Source organism: Geotrypetes seraphini, chromosome 14 (genome assembly GCF_902459505.1).
Source record: "Geotrypetes seraphini chromosome 14, aGeoSer1.1, whole genome shotgun sequence".
Classification (NCBI taxonomy): Eukaryota; Metazoa; Chordata; class Amphibia; order Gymnophiona; family Dermophiidae; genus Geotrypetes; species Geotrypetes seraphini.
In genome coordinates this window covers 26,331,640-26,354,952 of record NC_047097.1, presented here as the reverse complement: position 1 = coordinate 26,354,952, position 23,313 = coordinate 26,331,640, and the positions used below count along the sequence as shown (strand labels likewise).

General features: G+C 44.7%; 1 protein-coding gene across 1 annotated transcript; it reads right to left on the bottom strand.

The window, feature by feature from the left end:
* Positions 1-3,379: 3,379 nt before the first annotated feature.
* On the bottom strand, positions 3,380-21,980 carry STARD5 (StAR related lipid transfer domain containing 5). Its single transcript, XM_033920197.1, has 6 exons — positions 21,832-21,980; positions 18,755-18,804; positions 14,949-15,081; positions 12,063-12,180; positions 8,697-8,790; positions 3,380-4,441 (listed from the first exon to the last, which is right to left on the bottom strand). The coding sequence occupies exons 1-6, from the start codon at positions 21,919-21,921 to the stop codon at positions 4,294-4,296; spliced, it is 633 nt and encodes a 210-aa protein (XP_033776088.1). The 5' UTR covers positions 21,922-21,980; the 3' UTR covers positions 3,380-4,293.
* Positions 21,981-23,313: the final 1,333 nt, after the last annotated feature.

Sequence of the window (23,313 nt, the reverse complement as noted above, 5' to 3'; positions counted from 1 at the left end):
CCCCCCCAAACATGGCGCCAGGGCAGACCGCCCCCCCCCTTACTACGCTACTGACTAGAAGCATACATACCCTCCAGGTACTTTAGTTAGATTGTGAACCTTCGGGACAGTAAGGGAATTTTTCAAGTACCTTTCTTATTTCTAATCTTAATGTATATTTTCTGTAAACCGCTTAGAACCTAACGGATGTAGCGGTATATAAGAAATAAATTACATTACATTACATATTCTCCACTCCAAGAACCCCCCCCCCCAATGCTATAACTGTGGTCATGTACTCTATGCATGTATTTAAAAAACCAAAAGTTTATACGGACTAATGAAGAATTTGGCTAAATGCCCCCTCATGGTTATTATTTACCCATGCTCTGTCAGCGCCAAAAACACCAGCAGAGACTTCCAGGGGCAGTCTCGCGGGGGCATCTCCAGAAGGACGCCTCGTGGCGCCTTCCATCTAAATGGGCGTGGTTAGGGGGCAGCGCAGGACTTGCGCACGATTCACTAAAGAACTTAAGGCGTCTTGCTGGGCTACATTTCAGGTGTCTAAGTTTCTTCTTAGGCGTCGTTAGCTGCGATTCTGTTAACGGTGCCTACGCACGATTGACATGCGGCCAGCATCCATTTTTGTAGACACCGAAGATACAGGCGCCATTTACAGAATCCAGCCCATAGTGCATGCGCATTGCCAGGTCCTTGTGACCTGGACTGGTCACTGTGGAAACAGGATTCTGGGCCATATGGACCATTGGTCTGACCCAGTATGGCTATTCTTATGTTCTTATACTTCTGCATGTATTTTCAGCAGCAGACAGCGTATATGCGGTGTTACTGAATACCTACATAAGTTGTACACGGTTCAGAGTCATAAGCGCGCGGGACAGAGCCGTGCCGACATTAGAGCAGACAATTGAGTGCAAGAGTCCAGCGCGCCGCCGTAAAAGTTTAGTTTAAAGAGCTCTGACGGAGGGTGTGAGGGTGGAACCCCCCCCACACACACACTTTACTTAATAGTGTTTATGCTGCAGTTGGGGGGGGTTTGGGGGTGTTGTAACCCCCCATTATAGAGGAAACTTAACTTTTTCCCTAATTTTTAGGGGAAAAATTAAGTTTTCTGTATAATGTGGGTTACACCCCCCACACCAGCCCCCAACGGCAGCGCAAACACTATTAAGTAAAGTGTGTGTGTGGGGGGGTTCCACCCTCACACACCCCCATCGGCGCTCTTTGAAAATTGCTGTAAAGTCTGAATTTAAAGGACCCAGGTGTTCAGACTCTTTCTATATACCAGCATATATCTTCAAATATTCAATAGTGTCCATAAATATAACATTAAAAAAATATATATTTTATGTTTAGGGGTGTGGATGCATCAGGCTTTTATCAACTACGGTAGCGTGGGTTGTTAAGTGTTTTGTTTTGTGGTGGGAAGTTTGTTTATTATTCATATATTTATTCACATGTGCATTTGAGATTAATCTCCTCCTGAGGAAGCCCTCTTGAGTGAAACTCAGGTCTGAGTAGAGGAGCAGTCGTTTTATGCAAAACCTTACATAAGAACATAAGAAGTTGCCACCACTGGGTCAGACCAGAGGTCCATCACGCCCAGCGGTCCGCTCCCGCGGCGGCCCATCAGGTCTGTGACCTGTGAAGTGGTTCCTGACCATTTCTGTAACCTACCTCTACATCTATCTGTAACCCTCAATCCCCTCATCCTTTAGGAACCTATCTAAACCTTCCTTGAAACCCTGTAATGTGCTCTGGCCTATCACAACCTCCGGAAGCGCACTACAGGGTTTCAAGGAAGGTTTAGATAGGTTCCTAAAGGACGAGCATGCACCAGTTGCTTTAAAGCACAATAGGAAAGAAAAATTCCTGCCGGGCCGCTATTTGGTTATGATGAAGGAACAAGATCAGCTACTTCCAATATAAGATAAGTGCGACCTTCTTCCATTTCCATAAGTAGCCGTTGTAATAACTTGTTTGTATTGGGACGGAAGAGTGTTATGATGGTCCCAAACTTGTTCTCTTAGCGGCACCGTCCGAGCACTTTTCACATTATAAATTAAAAAAAATTTTAATGTTATATTTATGGGCACTATTGAATATTTGAAGATATATGCTGGTATTTTAATAATCAAATTTTGAAGAGCATATTTATTAAAAGTAATTCCATGCTCCTTTTTTTGCTCAGACTCTTTCTATGTCAGCAAATTTAGATAAAAGATATTTCAACAATATGCGACTCATCGGGCTTACAACGGCTCACAGGGAATAGAGCAAGCATAAGAACATAAGATTTGCCACTGCTGAGTCAGACCAGTAGTCCATCGGGCCCAGGAGTCCGCTCACGCAGCAGCCCTTAGTCTAGCCTTACTTGCGTATGTTCTGTTCCAGTAGGAACTTATCCAATCTTGTCTTGAATCCCTGAAGGGTGCTTTACCCTATAACCGACTCCAGAAGAGTGTTCCAGCTTTCTACCGCTCTCTGGGTGAAGAAGAACTTCCTTAACGTTTGTACGGAATCTATCCCCTTACAACTTTAGAGAGTGCCCTCTCATTCTCCCTACCTTGGAGAGGGTGAACAACCTGTCTCTTATCTACTAAGTCTATTCCCTTCATTATCTTGAATGTTTCGATCATGTCCCCTCTCGGGCTCCTCTTTTCAAGGGAGAAGAGGCCCAGTTTCGACAATCTCTCACTGTACAGCAACTCCTCCAGCCCCTTAACCATTTTAGTCGCTCTTCTCTGGACCCTTTCGAGAAGTACTACGTCCTTTTTCATGTATGGCGACCAGTGTTGGACGCAGTATATGGGAAGAGAACTGATATTTCCATTTGTGTGTATGACCTTTCGCTACAGCTTTGGGATCGCTGTCATGGGGTAGATTCTATTACAAAGTTATTCTGAAAGTTACTATGCCAAAAGTGGGAGAACCCTGAAGAGTATGTGGTATTTTCAACAACAGGGGAGAAAAAGCCTCAAAAACACACCATGCAGCACATTTCACTTACATTGTGACAAGCTGCCTTCATACTATCCTAGGCGTGAATACTCAACTCATAAAATACCTTTCATGTCTCACATAAGAACATCCCACTCATGTGCACACTACAACCCCCCCCCCTCAAAAATAAAATCTTACCCCCCTTTACAAAACTATGAGTGTCGGGAGCAGCACGGAGCAATCGGTGCACCGGCCTGCACTAAAAACTGCGTTTTATCCAAACAAGCTTCACTCTTGCAGCTCAAATTATCAGCATATTTACTAATCTGCCAACTAGAACCTTGTTTCGCCAGCAATACAGGCCGTGTCAGGGGAAATTGTAATTTTTTTTCAGAGAGAGATTCTATACCATATAAAGTCGACACATGCTAAAATCGTCCTTCAATTGTTTATTTATGGGTTGCTTTTCCTCGACAGAGTGACTAAAAGAATAAATCTGTTACATAGTTCAAATCGCAATAAATAAGTAACATAGATAATACAGTACAATTCACAATGAAAAATAATTCAGAACAGGTTATAATACAAAAAAAATCAATAGGTCACCAAGCTAATTATCTAGGCAGCATCACTAGTGCTCACTGTCTAGATGATACTTCGGAAAACCATGTCTGACCACCTTGGCTACATCTGAGTGTTGTCAGGGTAAACCATAGAACGGCGTTGGTAGTTATCTGGGTACCAACGACATTCAGAGCTGGTACCCACATTATCTGAACAAATTAGATTATGTTCTAGTTTATTTGGTTGGAAAATAGATGCCCAAGCTTGCTGGATAGCTCTCCGGTGGCTGCCACTTATGGATATAGCCCAACACTGGATATCGAAGTATAGGAAAACCCACCGTAGCCAGCATTAAAAAAAAAAAAAAAATTACTGACCATCACCATTTTAATATTATCACCCAAAGGGGAAACCAGATCAGAAAGTAAAAAAGTTTGTACGAGAAGGCAGTCTTCACCTATCTATTATTCGACAGTCCAGAACAGCAGAAAAACACAGGCATACTTCTTGGTCTTGGAAAATCAGGTTTCAGAGAGAGGGAGTGTAGCTAAAAGCGCAGTATTGGAGAGTATAGCGAGCCTAAGCCTTTCACGTCTTTGAAAGCCCGGATGTGTACTTTAATTTAACCCACTATATTGCTGGCAGCCAACACAGATTCATGCCAGGAAGCTATCTGGTCACATCATTGTGCATTAACTATATGCTTCTCATCATTCTCAGGATGGTTTTGTTTTTTTTTTAATTCCTTGGAGACTGACACCTACATTCAATAATTCAGGTTATGCATCATAAATTTTGCGTCCTTACAGCCTTTATAAGGTTGGAGTAAAACTGAGCCATGCTGTAGGGGAAGAACGAATCCACCACAGATTGAGGAAGACGGCCACTGAGATCAGTCTGAAAGACACTCACAAGCTGAGTCTTACCTGGATCCCTGGGAAAACCAAACAAACAACAAAATACCAGGTCAGTGGCCATCATTTTACCATCATCAATCTCAGAAACTTAAACTTGAATTGCTTTCCTAGTGCTTAGCACCACATAAGACATGGAGAAAAGGAACGTCCAGACTAATTCAGATCATGTGATTGTGCTGTGAACAGGTCAAACCGTACAGTTCAAATCTTGTTTCTTATCATGGCCAACTCTTGCTTCTAAGCATCCAGCAATGGAATAAGCTGATTGGTCAGCGCAGCTGTCAATCAAGATGACCAAAATGCCGTCTCAGAATTTCAGCAGTAACTTGGAAAGTGCTCTGAAGAAAATCAAAACTTTCCTTTTATAGGTATGGGCCATGTGGAATTTGATGCTTGCTAAACGGTTATTTGAGTATTTGGCACTGGAAAGTGGCTAAAACCTCGAATTTCTCTTCCGAGTGCAGTCTCTCTGGTATTCACAAGCAGACAGCTACAGCACCGGAGCAGGATTTACTGTATACAGTCGACTTCACCTAAGTGCACGTCGGTTAAGCGCACGCTTCGGTTATCCGCACCCTACCACAACGGTCCCATTTTTTTAACATTAAAGTCAATGGACGTAAAGTCCGAATATTTGCAATTCGGAGAAGTGCACAATCCACTTAAGCGCACTGATGTCATAGGTCCAACCTCTATTCTTTCACGTTACGTTGACTCCGGTTAAATGCAATCGCGTTCTGACTGGGAATGGCTAGGCCTCATGCAGCAGCTTAAGCGCTGGGACCACTGGGAAAGTGAGTGCTCCGCTTCCACTCCAGCTGTAGGGCAGAGCTTTCCTGTACTTTAGGCTCCAGCAGCCTACGCGCCATATTTAAACTGAGCCGGCTTAACTACAGCCTCCTCCTCCCCTCCCCCCCACTCCTACTAAGCGTACATGGCGACCCGGTCCAAAGGGCGTGCACTTAAGTGGAGTCGACTGTACAGTACTCCCCCGATATTCGCGGGGGTTCCGTTCCAGGAACCCCCGCGAATATCGAAAAACCGCAAATGCGGTTTTTCATCTGGGGAGGCAGGAGAGGGCAGCTGGAGCGCCAGCGAGTGATGGAAATCCGCTCGCGGTATGCTCCGACTGCCTCTTCCTGTACTAAAGTCGGGCCTCACCAATCAGGAGCTGCGTGTCAAAGCAGCTCCTGATTGGAGAGGCCCGACTTTAGTACAAATGCATGATGCTGTCCCACTCCCTCAATGATCATAAGCGAGCTGCTCCCCTCCCCTCTGACCATCGGCACACTGTTATTCACCCTCCCCAACTCCTCTCTCTCCCCACGAGGACTATGGCTGCTGTCATGCACCCACACATCTCTACACTCTACCCCTGAATGACATGGCACTTACTGGCACTGAAAAAGCTACCAGCGATCCTTTGTGTTGTGCTGGTGCGGGACCTTGAATAAGGTTACCATATGGCTCCAGAAAAAGGAGGACAGATTGAGACATCTGGGTTTTACTTCCATTGAAAGCAATGGAAGTAAAACCCAGATGTCTCAATCCATCCTCTCTTTTCTGGAGCAGATGCTCAAGGCCCCGCACCAGCCCAATATGGAGGATCGCTTGCAGGTTTTTTTCAGTGCTGGTAAGTGCAATGCCGGTTGAGGATGGGGGTTGGCGGATTGAGAGGTCAGCACGTGTGTGTGTTCGTAAGAGGATCTGCAGAGTGATTTTGAGACACTTACGTTTTCATGTAACACATTCTGAGTATATTCTGGGTTTTTTTGCTGTAAGATTTAGTTTCTCTTTACCAAGGTGGTAAAGGGGATGAAACTCCTCTCGTATGAGGAAAAACTAAAACGGTTAGGGCTCTTCAGCTTGGAAAAGAGACGGCTGAGGGGAGATATGACTGAAGTCTATAAAACCCTGAGTAGAGTAAAACGGGTTACAAGTGGATCGATTTTTCGCTCCGTCAAAAATGATAAAGACTAGGGGACACTCGATGAAGTTACAGGGAAATACTCTTACAACCAATAGGAGGAAGGCTCTGGAATGCATTACCAGAGGGTGTGGTAAGAGCAGATAGCGTAGCTGCTTTTAAGAAAGGTTTGGACAAGTTCCTGGAGGAAAAGTCCAGAGTCTGTTATTGAGAAAGACATGGGGGAAGCCACTGCTTGCCCTGTATTGGTAGCATGGAATATTGTAACACCTTTGGTTTTGGTCAGGTACTAGTGACATGGATTGGCCACCATGAAAACAGGCTACTGGGCTTGGACCATTGGTGTGACCCAGTAAGGCTAGTCTTATAATTTTTTATTGAATGAGTTTATCTGTGATTTCTTGTTGTAAATTTGAAATGGGGGAGGGTCTGGGAGTTTTAAATATATATGCCAATGTGTTACTACTTTGATAACCTCATTCATTGGCAGTGATATAAATCTTGCAGAAGTTTTGACTTCCAATTTTTTTTTTCTCTTTATCATGGCTCAGAAAATAACTGGCTGTTCCCCCAGACACACACATATATTTTTGTTGGCGCCTCATTTGACATGTGACTTCCCCGCATTGACCCCTTATTATACCATTTGGCCATAAAAGGGCCAGGGCCATCCTGACAGCCTGCTGGCTAGGACTCCAGAACATGAGGTCAAAGACCTTCTGTTCCTGGCTTAGGTTTTTACTGTTCAAACTTGGAGTGAAGTAAAGCAGTGCGTGAGGGACTTTTCATTCAGCTGAAGAGAGGGATATTGAGACTTTAGCACTGTATGGGATTTTACAACTTGCTTTGCCAGACTAAGTCAGACCAGTGTTTTACATATGATTAGGCGGAAAATACAGTACCAAAGATTATATATGATCACGAGAAAGAAGAGGTGGCTCTTCAGGGAAGAACACAGCTTCTTGCTGCTTTCTCTAAGTAATGAAAATCCAACGATCAGCTGGCACTCATTGGAAGAGGGCAAGGAAGGACAGCAGTTAATAAATGTGTTAAAACTTACGGCAAGGACGTCTAGTCTTTGTAGAGTGGCTCACCACGATGGCCCAAATTTCTAACTCCTAAAAATGACCAAATATTTTTTTTAACCTTAAGGTTTGTATTTGAGAGAATGGAGGGTGACAGAACTTGGCCAAGACTACAAGGAACATTGGACAAGCAGGATTTGCTCCTGTGCTTCCCTGGCTGTCAGGCCACTGTTCTAAACCCTACAAACTGCAGAAAAGGTAGTCTTTGAGAATACTGCCTCCAAGTGACTTCCCCTAAACTTTGAATCTATAGAAAGTCAGAAGCGGCTCTGCCCAGTATAGTCGACCACCAAAAGATAATGTGGTTTAGGCTCCATGAAAGTGAAATGCACATCTGTGGAGTAAAAAGGATACTCGGCAAGGGCACTTCAAGGATTTTTACTATCAGGGAATCTCACTGCTAAGAGGGTTTTGGAAATTAATACTACTACTACTACAGAGTCACAAAGTAGAGGAAACAGTCCCTACTCAAAAGAGCTTACAATCTAAACAGCCAAGACAGACAAATAGGATGTCTTGGATACAGTTAAGCGGAACGGTGAATCAGCTGGCTGGGTTGGAGGGCAGCGGGGAGTCAGGGTTATGGATTGAAAGCTATATCAAAAAGGTGGGTTTTCAGTCTGCTTTTAAGCAAGGGAAGGGACTTGACGGACAAACTCAGGTAATTTATTCCAGGCATTGGGGGCAGCTAGATGAAAGGAACAAAGTCTGGAATTGGCAGTGGAGGAGAAGGGTAACGCTAAGAGCGGCTTATCTGAGGAACGGAGTTCTCTGGGAGATGTATAAGGAGAGAGAAGCGAGGAGAGCTATTGAGGGGCAGCTGAATGAACACGCTGGTATTTGTCTCTGGTACACTGCAGGTCCCATTTTTCTCCTCATCTAATACCACATTTTGTTTGTTTGCTGATTCAGAGTCAGTGAGTAATTCATTCCTGCACCCTAGTACCATCTTACAGCAACAGATCAGACTATTCTCTGAAATGTATTCATGGGTTAATGCAACGTCAGAAAGTCTTCTGAAACCTGTGAACAAAACTAACGCATACAGATCCAGTGAAAGTTAGTAAAAACAGCAGAACAACGTTTGTTGCGGTTGTCCAGATAAGTGCAAGTCAAAGACCCAGACGACTGCAATAATCGCGACACCAGCCATGGACGCTTAAGAGAGCAATACTGTGTGTTCAAGACAGTGGGAACCGCTAGCCTGGCATTTCCATCTGGAGTCACAGCTATCTGACATGACATGAGACTCGTTCTTACCCTGGTACAGGGACGCACAGACACCCGCACGGATGGTTCAGCCCTCTCACATAACCCGGCTGGGGAGGACACGATGTATGCTGGACATTGGTTGCTAGGACAAAGAATTGAATGAAATATGTTAGTGCAAGATCTCAGCAGCATCCAACTGCAAGCTTCCCTTGTGAGATTAAGAGGCAATACTGTCGCCTGGCAACAGAGATATGCATTGGAGCAACTCTAGAACTTGGCACTAGAGAATGACACGGAGAAAAATTCTGTCCCCGTCACCGTCCCGTCCCCGAACCACCATCCTCTGCACCAACCCATCCCCGCTGGTCCTTTCACCCCCCTGTCCCTGTCTCTGCCGTCCCCTTCACCGCCCCGTCCCCGTCTTCAGCGTCTTCTCCTCTCCATCCCCCCATCCCCAGCACCTTTCACGCGGTCCAGCAGCTCCCTCCCGCCGGCCAGCCGTGCATCTCCCTCCCTCCTTTTCCCTTACCTTTTTTTCTTGAAACTGGCGAGTTCTATAAGGCTACGAGCTGTATTACAGCCGGAGCCTTGAAGTCGCGTCGGATTGCCTGCTTGAAAAGTCTCCTCCGATGCAACCGGAAACAGGAAGTTGCGTCGGAGGAGACTTTTTCCAGCAGGCAACGCGACGCAACTTCAAGGCTCCGGCTGTAATACAGCCTTATAGAAATCGCCAGTTTCAAGAAGAAAAAGTAAGGGAAAAGGAGGGAGGGAGATGCAAGGACGGCCGGCGGGAGAGAGTGGGCTGCTGGATCGAACGCTCGTTCACTGCACGTTCACTACTTGTTCACCGCCCCGTGCTACAATTCACCGCTCCACGGGGCGGTGAATGGCCTTGTCCCCGAACTCGCGGTGACCTTTTTTGGGGGTCACCGTTTTGGCGGGTTATCCGCTGCTAGCCGCGGGTAACAACCACCGTGTCATTCTCTACTTGGCACCTCACGTTTGCTCTCTCTAACGGAGCTATTAACTTAGTCGATAATTATTCTAGGTAGGGGGGTATGATCTTAAATCTACATTAAAAACTAGTAAAATACAGCTACTGCAGCATTTAATAATGATAATTTTATCTAATTGGAAGGATTTTTCTAAATTGGATCATAACATGTGGTGGAATATCATATGTCTTTATAGAAATATGAGAAAGATATGCAATTAAATTTAAAAAGCTATGGAACGGTTTACTTAATTTGAAGGAGTAAATGTTTTTTTTCTTGCAATGAGTTACAACACTCTTATGACTGACTTGGTTTTATTGTATTATATGTATTGATTTGTATTGTATTTAGATCTGCGTTAGAATGCTAGGAAGTTCTTCTTTACCCAACGTGTGGTGGACACCTGGAATGCGCTTCCAGAGGGCGTAATAGGGCAGAGTACAGTACTGGGGTTCAAGAAAGGATTGGACAATTTCCTGCTGGAAAAGGGGATAGAGGGGTATAAATAGAGGATTACTGCACAGGTCCTGGACCTGTTGGGCCGCCGCGTGAGCGGACTGCTGGGCATGATGGACCTCAGGTCTGACCCAGCGGAGGCATTGCTTATGTTCTTATGAATTTGTAATGGGTTTTTTTTTAATTCAATAAAATATTTCTGAACAGAGCTTGGCACCTCCAATGAGGTGGTCAATGCCACACTCAGAACACCAGTTTTAAGATTATGTATGGTTCATTTTGTTAACCGTTTAGTTGTAAACGGTAGAGAAATTTTTTAAATAAATAGAATTGCTGTGTTAAGATGCCACTGTAAACCTGACTTGGCAGGCCAAAACATAGGCACAACTTGTATTTATGCCAGTTCTATGGCAGATGTAAACGGGTGTGCCATGCAAAGCACCTAATTTATAGCAGTGAATTGCAAACTGTGCTGCAGCAAGATTCCGGGTGTGCCACCAGGGGTTGAAGGACACATGACATATACCGAGTGTCGCTTCCGATGGCAGCGCCTCTCCTCCTCCATTCGAACCTCGCCTCGTTTTCTCTGAGCTCGCTTTGACGTCTGCCCACACTCGAAGGCCCTCCAACACTATATACAAGTGTTTTGCAACTGGGATGTTGTGTCAGGTTGTTCCTTTTTGCATATGATTTGTTTTTTTTTTACATAGTATCATGAGCAAAGCTAATAAAGCATTTTGGAACTATTAATTTAATCTAATCTTCATTTTATATACTGAATCTACTCCCTAAGGAGCTCGACTCGGTTTACAGTTCGTTAAAAAATGAAACGTAACAAGTAAAAACTGTGGGATAAAAACAGAAATTGGTTAGATTAGATGGATGGAAAAAGTTAGAAAAAAGTATGTTGAATTGCTTAAAATTACTATACGACAGCTAAAATCAAATTAACTATTGTGAAAACATCTGGGTTTTAAAATTTTTCTAAATTGAAATAATTGATCTATCGGTCGTAGAGAATCTGGAAGTCCATTCCAAATTCTCACCAATTTAAAAGTAAAAGATTTACTAAGCTTCCCAGTGCTTTTAATACCTTTCAGAGAAGGAAATGCTAATTTGTGAATTGTTGGAATTCTTGAATAGCAGGATCTAAAGGAATTCCCACTAAGGGGAATCAAAGAGTCAAATATTCCCTAAAGGAGTTTGAAAACCACACAAGCACACTTGAACTGGATCCTATGATGGACCGGAAGCCAATGGAGTTTTCTAAGCAATGGGGAAACATGGTCGTACTTTCTCTTTCCAAATATAAGTTTGGCCGCTGTATTCTGTATTAACTGGAGACGATCTAAGCTGCCCTGTTTAATACCCAAATAAATAGAATTACAGTAGTCCAACTGGGCCAACACAGTGGATTGTACCAGTAATAAATAATGTTCTTGATAAAATAGTGCCCTGACTTTCCTCAGCATGCGCGAACTAAGGAATTTATCTGGTCATTAAAAGTGAGAGAGGAATCCAGAATAATACCCAAAACTCTAGAAATGAAGTCACGTTGTAATATAATATAATTGATTTCATTACAATATTAGTAGGGAGATTAACTAATCTAAGTCCAATCCAAAGCAGCTTAGTTTTTGAAACATTCAGTTCCATTTGAATGGAATTCGCCTAACTCTGGAGTTTAAAGATACAGCTATCTATGCCTGTAACCAGGTCACTGAAATCATGGTTGACTTCCAATAAAATAAAAATGACATCCGCAAAGGTAAAAATAGATTCTACAGGCAAAAGACAGAAATTTTTTAAAGACGTCATATAGATATTAAATAAAATAGGTGACAAAAGAGAACCTTGTGGCAACCCACATTTGGGTATCCATTAAGAAGAGATTAAGAGGTTTGAATGTAAGCAGGGACTCTTGGTAGAAAATCTTAACATGTGTGCCATTGAAGTGATTTACCGCTGGATGCTATAGTTCCATCCTCATACTGATTAACGAGTACCACGTCTACGAAATCTCTCGGAGAAATGATCTTCATCGCAGCAGCTGGAGTCACTGTTCTACATACAGAGATGGTCTAAAAAAAACCAAAAACAAATAACGACATTTCAGTCTTTGCTCTACCAACGTCTCAAGCCAATTTCGGGGCAGGCAATAGTTGGGTCTCCCAAAGAGCATTACTCCATTTCAAAATCTTTTGTATGTCTCCACATTTGAAAAGACATCTCTATCTATATTAGGTGATGGAGCAATTACACCCAAAAGTTTTTCTGCTTTGTTAATAAGGGGAACTTTCAAACTTTTTCCTCATTTCAGGATTTGGCGTGACTAGAGACAAATCACTGAACAACTTCATTTTCCTACTTAGACACAGTAGAAAGCATTCGTGGGCTTAGTTACCCGGGTTGTACCCGACCTGGAAGACACAGCTGCAAGTCATAACAACATGTATGCTGCGCCATGCACAAACCCCTTGAGGAAGTGATGTCAGAAGGGCACCGAGGCCGGCACAAGCAGCAGGTGGAAGATGCAGCCTACGCTGGAAAACATTTAAAGAGGTACGTGGGTTGGAGAGGAAGAGAGGCACCAGTGCTCTCATGAAGAGGGTGCCCAGCGCGGTTCCCCCCTCCCCCCTTCTATGCCATTAAGCGCAATACAATAATCTTTTCACTAGGGTCAAGGATGGCATAGAAGGTTTTGTGAAGACGATTTCTGGTCAACCTTTCAGCTTTAACTGCCGCTTTTGTCTTGTTTTGCAAGCAGAAGGAAGCCACTACAAGTTTTAAAAGCAGATGGAAAGTAACAAACTTTATTTATTCATTCAATTTTCTATACCATTCTCTCAAGGGAGCTAAGAATAGTTACATGAATTTATTCAGGTACTTGATCATTTTTTCCTGTCTGTCCCGGTGGGCTCACAATCTATCTAATGTACCTGCGCAATGAGGGGATTAAGTGACTTGCCCAGGGTCATAAGGAACTGTGTGGGTTGGAATCCACAACCTAAGGGGGCTGAGGCTGCAGCTTTTAACCCTCCCTCACCTCTGCGCCAAACCAAAAGTGAAAGCACACATCAGCGCTTGTTCTTTTGTGCCTAAAATATGAGCCTTATACAAATGTAATGTGTAAGCAGTTTTTGCAAGGCTCATATTTAGGTGCAGAAGAATGAATGCTCATATGTGTCGACACTTTCATTTTTTTGTTCGGATGTGCAAGATCTCATGCTTACCGTGAAACCTTGTGCGCATGTGTCTGGCATACTCCCCCCACGTTTGATGTAGGTTTTCTATACATAAAATTTGCACGCAATTAGCGTCTTGCATGCCACAGTATTACGCCTGCAAGTAGATACCTTGTGCTCAGACATCTACACTTGGTTCTACCGTGAACCTTTCTGCATCAGGGCCACTGAAGATGTCCATAGATCACCCGCTGGAAACTATTACTTGACAATGAGTTACCATCAATGACCTACCCGGGGTATGATTCAAATTAAAATGGATTTGAACGGAAGAGTGACTTGGGAAGATATAGGGTATGTGGTGCCTGCTTGTATACGAAGGACCTAGTGGACTAGAGCTGAGTTTGATGCTCCTCGCATTCTTGGTATTGTGTGCCAGGAGCATGTTTTTCTTTTGACTTTATTTTGAAAACTGATTTTTGTGAAAAGCTGAATGTGTTTTCTTTGTTATACCTTTTTGACCATTGAGGTCAGAATAAAGACTGTGAGAGATTCTGCCTGAGTTTTGTATTTGGTTGGTTGAAGCCAGTACTAACCTTTGCTCCCAGGCCTAGGCAGTTACCTAGGGCCAAGTAGAAGGCCTAAAAATACCCCTGGTTGTAGGGGGACAAGCCAGATTATATTTTTTTGTCACTTTGCAACTCCACTCAGGGGAGTGTTTGTGACGAAGTAGGGTTTTAGAGAATACACAGTTATGGAATTTGTTGCAAGAGAACAGGGTTAGGCAAGCAGAATAACCAAGTTTAAAACAAAGCTTCGACAATTTCTGGAGGACTGGTCCATAAATAGTAGCCAGCCAGACTGGATGTCTCCACATCTTTACTTCTGGGAGAAAGCAATTAGGAACATACTTTCCTATTGGAACCTGCCAGAAATTCACAGAATGGCTGCTGTCTGGAGGCAGGATGTTGGGCCTAATGGACTCTTGGCTTAATACAACACAACATCTCTTACCTAATGAGAGGAATCCTCTTTTAGAAAGTCGGTTATAACTTGCTTGGAGGAATAGCCTGTGATCCTGGGGAACTGGGTTTGATTCCCACTGGGCAAGTCAATGAACCCTCCTCTGCCCCTTATGTTCCTTCCATTATTGCACTGTAACCTTCCCCTCCCATGTTGACCTATTTGTGTCAAGTTTGTTTCCCTGTTATGGTTTAACCACCCTGTTAGTCTTATTTTTTTATTTTCACTAGTTTTTTTACAATATTTTTTCTGATCCCGTATGCCCCCTCAAGATCTCTCCAATCAAACACTCAACATCTATTATTAATACCTTCGCTATGTCAAATAATTTACAATACCACCCTCGTTTATCGACTTTCTCGGTTAATGCTCCACAGTTAAAAGTTCACAGAACACACAACCCGGTTTGTTTTAAAGATCAGCATCAAAAGCATTAAACACCGCTCTGAAGCTGTAATCATTCTCAAAGAGTCGAGAAAATGTGAGGCGTTCAGCCCTTTGTGACGGAGAAGACACAGTCTATTAGGGGCCCGTAGTTAAAAAAAAACAAACAAAAAACTCTTACTAGCTGCGCCTTGAAATTATTTCTCATTTCATTATCCCTTACTTTGCATTGGACAATAAAACCTTCCTGAACTTACATCGGTGACAGCTTCAATAACTTCAAATTCTTTGACCGTTTTGTCCCATGTCACCCGAAGTCCTCCGGGTTCTGGCTTTAAATATTCCCAGAGGTGTTTGGGGGCTTCATTCACTATCCCTTCCCCTTTATACCTGCAGGAAAACACAGAGCAAGAATAAAATGACAACTCCCTTAATGGCAGCTTAGAATAAAGCTTTTTTGTCCCTATAGGTTCATAATTTTGCTCGCAAACTGAGTGCAATGCTTCAGAGCTAACGCATGTTCTCGGGCCGTTAAGATTAAGGTACAACTTAGCTAAAGGGTCTGGGCACCAATTTAATCAAATGAGATTGTCTTTGCTGGCAGCAATGCTAAATATTTACTTTATGGCTACTGTAGCCATGGTGGAAATTTGCAGAGAACCCAGCCCTGAGGGCTAATATGACACAGCTGAGTGTCTATACTGGAAAATAAAATTAGGATAAACAGCTATAATATGCGGCACTGAGCAGCTCGCAGCCAGGTCCCTGAGAAACTCTGCAACCTTTCCAAGTCATTTAAGCAGCTCCAAGTTCTTTGCATCTACTAAGTGCAGGCATTACAGGCTTCCAACTCTTCAATCCACTCCCCTAAAGAATAAATGTACTTAACCCAAATGTAGCTTTCCAGCTGAAAAACCTACAGGCCATAAACTTCACAAGAAGGAAATGGTTTTGGCCTTTCCACACACACTTCACTTTAAACATGTGTGTGTCAGTCAAAAAACCACTCAACTCCGTCTTGAGCGGGTGCGAGAGATTCACATGTTCGACATCAGTGGTTCCCAACCCTGTCCTGGAGGACCACCAGGCCAGTCGGGTTTTCAGGCTAGCCCTAATGAATATGCATAAGAGAGATCTGCATAGAATGGAGGTTGCCAGGAATGCAAATCTGCTCCATGCATATTCATTAGGGCTAACCTTAAAACACAACTGGCATGGGGGTCCTCCAGGACAGGGATGGGAACCACTGCTCTACATTATTCAAGGAAGATAAAGATGCATTTCAATATACAGCGTTCCCCCCGCAAATTTGCGGTATTCTCCGACCGCCTCTTCCTGTACTAAAGTCGGGCTACACCAATCAGGAGGTGTGTATTCGGGGGTTTCCTGGAATGGAACCCCCCCCTGCAAATATCGGGGGAGTACTGTATCCCAAGTCTGGCTGCTTTGAAATGTATAGCTACGTGACACACATCACAGGAGTGCGGCGTTCGTCCTTCATCTCAATTTCCCGCTGGCTGCCACCCTGAAGCGCAAGTACTTTAGTATGGCCTGGCAATAGGGGTTAAGAGATTGGCAGAAAGGGCTGCACCTAGTACCCAGTGCTCAAAATACAGCACTGAAAGGTATTTACTTATTTACCAGTCTTTACATGCAGGTTACAATAATATTTACATAAAATCAGTCCATAAAAATCAAATAAAATCAACATAAAAGCAATCAAACATAAAATCAAAACTCTTCCATCAACTAAAAAAAAGCTTACCCAAATAGGGATGCTTTCAGGCGTTTCTTAAAATGTTGAATGTGATCCGGTGATCTCAACGGTCCAATCTTGTTATTCCAAAAGATTCACTCCAGTTTATCGGCATTTATTGACACCCGCATTGTTTTTTTCAGATCTCGATGAGCGCTGTGGGGTGTTTTCAACGTCACAGACTCTGATAAATGCCATTATAAAGGGTGTTCTGGGGAAGGCATAGCTCGACCTCGGGCACAAGGCCTTACACCAACCGACGCACAACTTGAGCGTAGGCTCGCACTATCCTATAACAATGTGTGCATCTTAAGGGAACGCACCTGACCTGCCAGTGTCCTTCCCATTGTAAGCCCTCTTTACAGAGCCACGTGGAAACACTTAGGCGCTGCTCTACAAACGGGCGCGCAAGCAGTGGCGTAGCGAGGGTGAAAGGCTCCTCCCCTGCCCCCCTGCCATGCGCACGCCCCCCCCCCTTTCCCCGATTTGTTTATGTTTATTTAAGATTTGATCTACCGCTCCTGCATTTTACGGACCTAAGCGATTTACAAAGTATCAAACTAAAATGAAATTAGGTACTTGAGAAAAACGACCCTATCTGTCCCAAAGACTCACAATCTAGCTAAAGTACCTGATTAAAATAAAAATATGGAATACATTTCCAAGATCAAAAATCAAAGAAATTAAAAATAAAACAAATTTAAGAGATAGAAAAGTCTCTGAAGCGGCTTGATAGCAAATACAACTCCCAGCCTAGCACACTTCACAGATCCATCACTGGTAGAGCTTGAGAGCATCATAGAAATGAACATTTCTAAAACATATCCACTAAAACTGTTATATGAAATAAATAAATCCAAATCAACACGAATCAGTACAAATGAAGGCAGACTGCGGTTCCCATTCCATTATCCAATTCGGAAGAGCCATTTGAAAAAAAAAAAAAAAAAAAATGGGCTTTTAGATGTCAATTAAAATTTTGAAATGATTGTTCCTTCCTTAACTCTACTGGTAAATTGTTCCACAATATTGGAACCAAGTAGAAAAATGCACCATTTCGGGTTGAGGCAAGGTGAGCCTTTGAGATATGGGGAACAGCTCCTCGATTGTCATTTAAAGATCTCAACGAGTGACCAGGTGCGTAAAACAACCCTAGATTGGTTGTAACTCAAACAATGCCCTATGTGCCAGCATCAGGATTTTAAATTTCATTCTGAATTCCATTTGTAACCAATGGAATTTCAAATATAAAGGAGTTACATGATCATAGATCACTATTCTTATCAACTTGATTACCCAACATTATATTCCAACTGACTGCATAATGATCACTCCGAAAGCGGTTCAGTCTCTATCCTCACCATAAGAACATAAGAATTGCCGCTGCTGGGTCAGACCAGTGGTCCATCGTGCCAGCAGTCTGCTCCCGCGGTGGCCCTTAGGTCAAAGACCAGTGCCCTAACTAAGACTAGCTCTACCTGCGTACATTCCGGTTCAGCAGGAACTTGTCTAACTTTGTCTTGAATCCCTGGAGGGAGTTTTCACCTATAACAGCCTCCATAAGAGCGTTCCAGTTTTCCACCACTCTCTGGGTAAAGAAGAACTTCCTTACGTTTGTACGGATTTTATCCCCTTTTAACTTTTAGAGAGTGCCCTCTCGTTCTCTCCACCTTGGAGAGGGTGAACAACCTGTCCTTATCTACCAAGTCTATTCCCTTCAGTATCTTGAATGTTTCGATCATGTCCCCTCTCAGTCTCCTCTTTTCAAGGGAGAAGAGGCCCAGTTTTTCTAATCTCTCACTGTACGGCAGCTCCTCCAATCCCTTAACCATCTTAGTCGCTCTTCTCTGGACCCTTTCGAGTAGTACTGTGTCCTCCTTCATGTACGGCGACCAGTGCTGGATGCAGTACTCCAGGTGATGGCGCACCATGGCCCGATACAGCGGCATGATAACCTTATCAGAAGTTAAATCTATAATGAACCCCAAAATTGACGTTTCACCTCATGTTCTCAGTGGATGGCGATGACAGCAGGAAATTTGGTCAAACCAGGATCAGGTTAAATTTCACTCGGCTAAATTTGCTTCTGAAAGTTGAAACCGAATTGAGAACCGCATGGTAGGCCGCATTTCTTCAAGGAGCATGCTGAACAAGTATTACAAAGAAGTAAAGCTCACATGAAACTTGGTGAAAAATTAGTTTGGCTAAAGAAAGTCGGCAACAATGCACTGTGCTTTTTACAGAAATCTTAGTTTAATGCATTCGCAAGTTAGAGATGCTCATTGGCAAGCTGTATAGGGTACTCACACATTTCCAGGAAATTCAGTTGATGGTCTCCAGTAGATAGACACTTCATCCTATTAAAGAGAAAATAAAGCTACTTTTAAATTTAAATAACATTGCAATTTCATCTAGCTGCCCCTCTATGCCTGGAATAAATTGCCCACGTTTGTCCGCCAAGCCCCTTCCCTTGTTTAAAAGCAGACTGAAAACCCACCTTTTTGATACAGCTTTCAATCCTTAACCCTACTCCTTTGCCCTCCAACCCAGCCCACTGATTAATCGTTCCCCCTTAACTGTATCCGTGACATCCCGTTTGTCTTTGGGAAGCAGAGCTGAGCTTATGATGTCATAATGCCTCATTCCACCAATAAGAGCCAACCTCATCAGTGATGTCACAATAGCTTGATTGTCCTGTACTCCCCTCTGCCCTCCAACCCAGCCAGCAGATTAACCGTTCCCCTTAACTGTATCCATGACATCCTGTTTGCCTATCTTGCCTGTTTAGATTGTAAGCTCTTTCGAGCAGGGACTGTCTTCTTCTTCGTTGCGACTCTGTACAGCGTTGCATGCATCTGGTAGCGCTATACAAAAAATTACTAGTGGTAGTAATGAAATTAACATATATCTTCACTGATTCTTCCCATATTATCCAGTGAAATTCTGCAGAGCGTCTAACTGAGATTTTATTCTGGAATTCAGTTAGGGGTCCTTTTAAAGCTGCATTATAAAGTGGCCACACATACCCCTTAAAAAAATAATCAGCGCATGAGTACTTACCAAAACCTGTTTTGCAGGCAGTAAGGGTTCATGTACTAATCAGTTAATGCAACTATGATTAGCATGTAAACGTCCACTTTCCGTCTCCAGACTTGCCTCTTCCGTGTTAAAATAAAAAGTCATTGTAGCGTGTATTTTTTGCGCCTGTAGATCAGGAAATTACCCTAGGACACCTGAGCGCGTCCTGCGGTAAGCCATTTTAAGCTGGGATAAGCATGCAAAATGACACGAGGACAAATTTGTCCCCATCCCCAGCTATCCCCGCAAGCTCTGTCTCTGTTCCCGTCCCATCCCCAACAGAGCTTGCAGGGATGGGGTTAGGGGTGGGGGTGGAGACAGACCGCAAATACGAAACAAATCCCACTAGAAAATCCTCTTACTGAGATATAGTGAAGAGGAATGGTCTCCGAAACCTACACTTCTCCCTCCTTATTCATGGAGATTCCCGTGAACACGGAAAAAACGCATATAACAGCAATGTGTGTGTGTGTGTGTATGTATGTATATATATATATATATATATATATATATATATATATATATATATATACAGTGGTGCCTCACACAACGAACTTAATCCGTTCCAGGAGCAAGTTTGTTATGTGAAACGTTCGTTGTGTGAAACGCGTTTTCCCATAAGAATACATGTAAAACAAAATAATTCGTTCTGCAGCCCTACATTTCCCTCCCTCCACCTCACCTTATATGCAGAGTTTGCCAGCTTTCTTTTTCACCCAGCCGCACGCTTTCAAAAAGCTGTGCACGCGCAGCTGCTGGAGTTGATCAATGTTCTCCTCTCCTGCAACTTCCGGTTTCCGGTTGCGTCAGAGGAGAAGATTGAACAACAGAGCATGCGCGCATGTGCTGCTCTTTGAAAGTGTGTGGCTGGCCGAAAAAGAAAGCCGGAAAACTCGGCATCTAAGGTAAGGTGGAGGGAGATGATGGAACACTGCATTCAGACAGGAGGGTGCTGCTGTTCCCGGCTCACATTAGGAAGCGGCGAGAGTAGTTCCGCCCCCCCCCCCGGGCCCCTCGGGCGACTTCGTTGTGTGAAACAAAGTTCGTTATAGGGAGCAAGACAAAAAGTTCGTTATGCGCAGCGTTCGCTGTGCGAGGCGTCCGTTATGCGAGGCACCACTGTATATATATATATACACACGCACACACACGTTGCTGTTATACTAATATATATATATATAAATAAAAACCCTAAGCCGCGCATGCGCACTTCCACTTGCGTGTTCCGTATGTCCGTGGCCTGAAGAAGTGCGCATGTGTGACTACAACACACTCACGGCCCTCTGGGGCAGTGGCAGCAACCGAGTGGTGGAGAGCAGCCCCGCTCCGCCCGTTGACCCTCCACAAACCTCCCGGCTCCAGCGGCGTAGGCAACACTATAAACACGCTGCTTCGCGCCCTTCTACTGCCGATTTCCTCTGCCACATCTCTGATGACATCATCGGAGACAGACGCGGGAGAGGACATCGGCAGTAGAAGGGCGCGAAGCAGCGTGTTTTATAGTGCTGCCATCTGAGGACTGTGCCTTGACAAGTCGCCTTTTAGCTTCTTCCACTGCTTTCCCCACACGCTCAGCTCCGGCCCCCGGCTGTGCCTTCCCTAATGGCTAAGGAGGGAAGAGGTGCACCATGGCTTTTGCCAATTAGCCCAATCGTCCCTCCGTGCTGATTCTGTGAGCCCCCGTGATATGACATAAGAATTGCCGCTGCTGGGTCAGACCAGTGGTCCATCGCGCCCAGCAGTCCGCTCACATGGCGGCCCTCTGGTCAAAGACCAGCGCCCTGAGACTAGCCCTACCTGCGTACGTTCCGGTTCAGCAGGAACTTGTCTAACTTTGTCTTGAATCCCTGGAGGGTGTTTTCCCCTATGTCTGGAAGAGCTGGGGTTTTTGTTTTGGGGGTGTTGTTTGGTGTTTTTTTTTTTTTTGGGGGGGGGGATGTGTGCAAAGGTCTGCAGTGCATCTGACCTCACCGATCTGAAGTGCACATCCTTAAAAAGCTGAGGTCCGTGCCACTTTTAGTCTCTGGCTCAGACAGATCTCGATGCCACTTGAGCTCTGACGGATCCTAATGCTTTTCCCTCCCTATGCTGAGACTAAAAGTGGCACAGACCTCTGGGCACAAGTTTTGCCGCTAGTCTCAACATAGGGAGGGAAAAGCATTAGGATCCGTCAGAGCTCAAGTGGCATCGAGATCTGTCTGAGCCAGAGCCTGAAAGTGGCACGGGGATCCATGAGATCCGTGTTTTACCCCTGCCCGGAATTGCATTTGGTGCAGGGGCCGAGGCCCGGCCGCCTCCTTACTCACGGTGCTCTTGCACAGCCTCCAGCCGCCCGGCTCCCGGCTGTAGTTCAGCACCTTAACGGCTGCGGCCCGGGCCAGCTCGGAGTAATCCATGACCCGCGGAGCAGGGACCGATGCTTTGCTACCAGCCTTCCCGCCGCGCCGAGCCGCTCCGCCCCTCGCCTCATCCACGCCCCGCCCCGGCTCCTCCTACTCTGCATCTTTCCTCATCCACGCCCCGCCCCGGCTCCTCCTACTCTCCGGCTTCGCCTTATCCGCGCCCCGCCCTGGCTCCTCCTACTCTGCCTCTTTCCTCATCCACGCCCCGCCCCGGCTCCTCCTACTCTCCATCTTCGCCTCATCCACGCCCCCCAGGCTCCTCCTACTCCCCATCTTCGTCTTATCCACGCCCCACCCCGGCTCCTCCTACTTCCGTCTTCGTCTCATCCACGCCCCGCCCCGGCTCCTCCTACTCTCCGTCTTCGCCTCTTCCGCATTCCGGCTCCCTCAGCGCCCACAGACCGGGCTAAGCCCCGCCTCCTCTCTCCTCATCTGCAGCCCGCCCTATAGCCCTCCTCCTTCTCGCGTTTCTTCTCACCCATAGACCAGCCTAAGCCCCGCCTTCCAGACTTTCCCGGTCCAAGCCACCGTCTTCCTCATCTCTCTCCACGCCCTGGCAGATCTTGCCTTCTGTCACAGTCCATCCTACGATGCTTCCCCCCATTTCTTTCTTCATCCTCAGCCTTCTCTCCCCCCCCCCTCTATGGAGGCCAATCCCCTTCTTCCCCTGCCCTCTATAATCCATCATTCTTCTTTTTTCTCCTCCTTTCTTTCCTGCTGCTTTGCTGTCAAGTAACTGAGTTCCAGGAGAGCAATTTGCATTTTCTCTCCATCCTCCCTGGATGCATTAGCAGCACCAGTATCAATAGGCAGAAACAGGGACTGGCCAAAGAGTCTCCCTCCCTTTGAGGAGGCCCATTCCATTGCAATTCATAGTTTCAAAGTTTATTTAAAATTTAATTCCACGCCTCTCAAAATATTAATAAAAAAAATAAGGGCTACCATAATTTAAAACAAAGACATCTACAGACTAAGGACAAACCATACTGATTATACGTGGGAAGGGGGGGGGGAGGAGCTACAAGAAAGTCAAGAAAGAAAACATAAAAGGAACAAACACAAGAAATGGGAAGACACATATTATGCTGCTGTATTTTCTTTTAAAAGAAGAGAAACTAAAAGGCGAGCACCACATTCAGAAAGGGTACCCGGTGTTCCTAGGCATCTTTAAACACAAACGGGTACCTAGTGTTCGTGGGCATCTTTGAACAAAAAAACATTCTAAAGCGCCTTTGAATTTCTCTTAGTTTCTGATCTTTTCAAAAATCTAACACCTCCCGCTCTTTGGTACCCTGTCCCTCTTTATCTTCCTAGCTCCTTTCCTATAACCCTTCATTGTAGCTCCTTTTCAATCTAACCCTGTAAACCGTGTCGAGCTCTATGCTT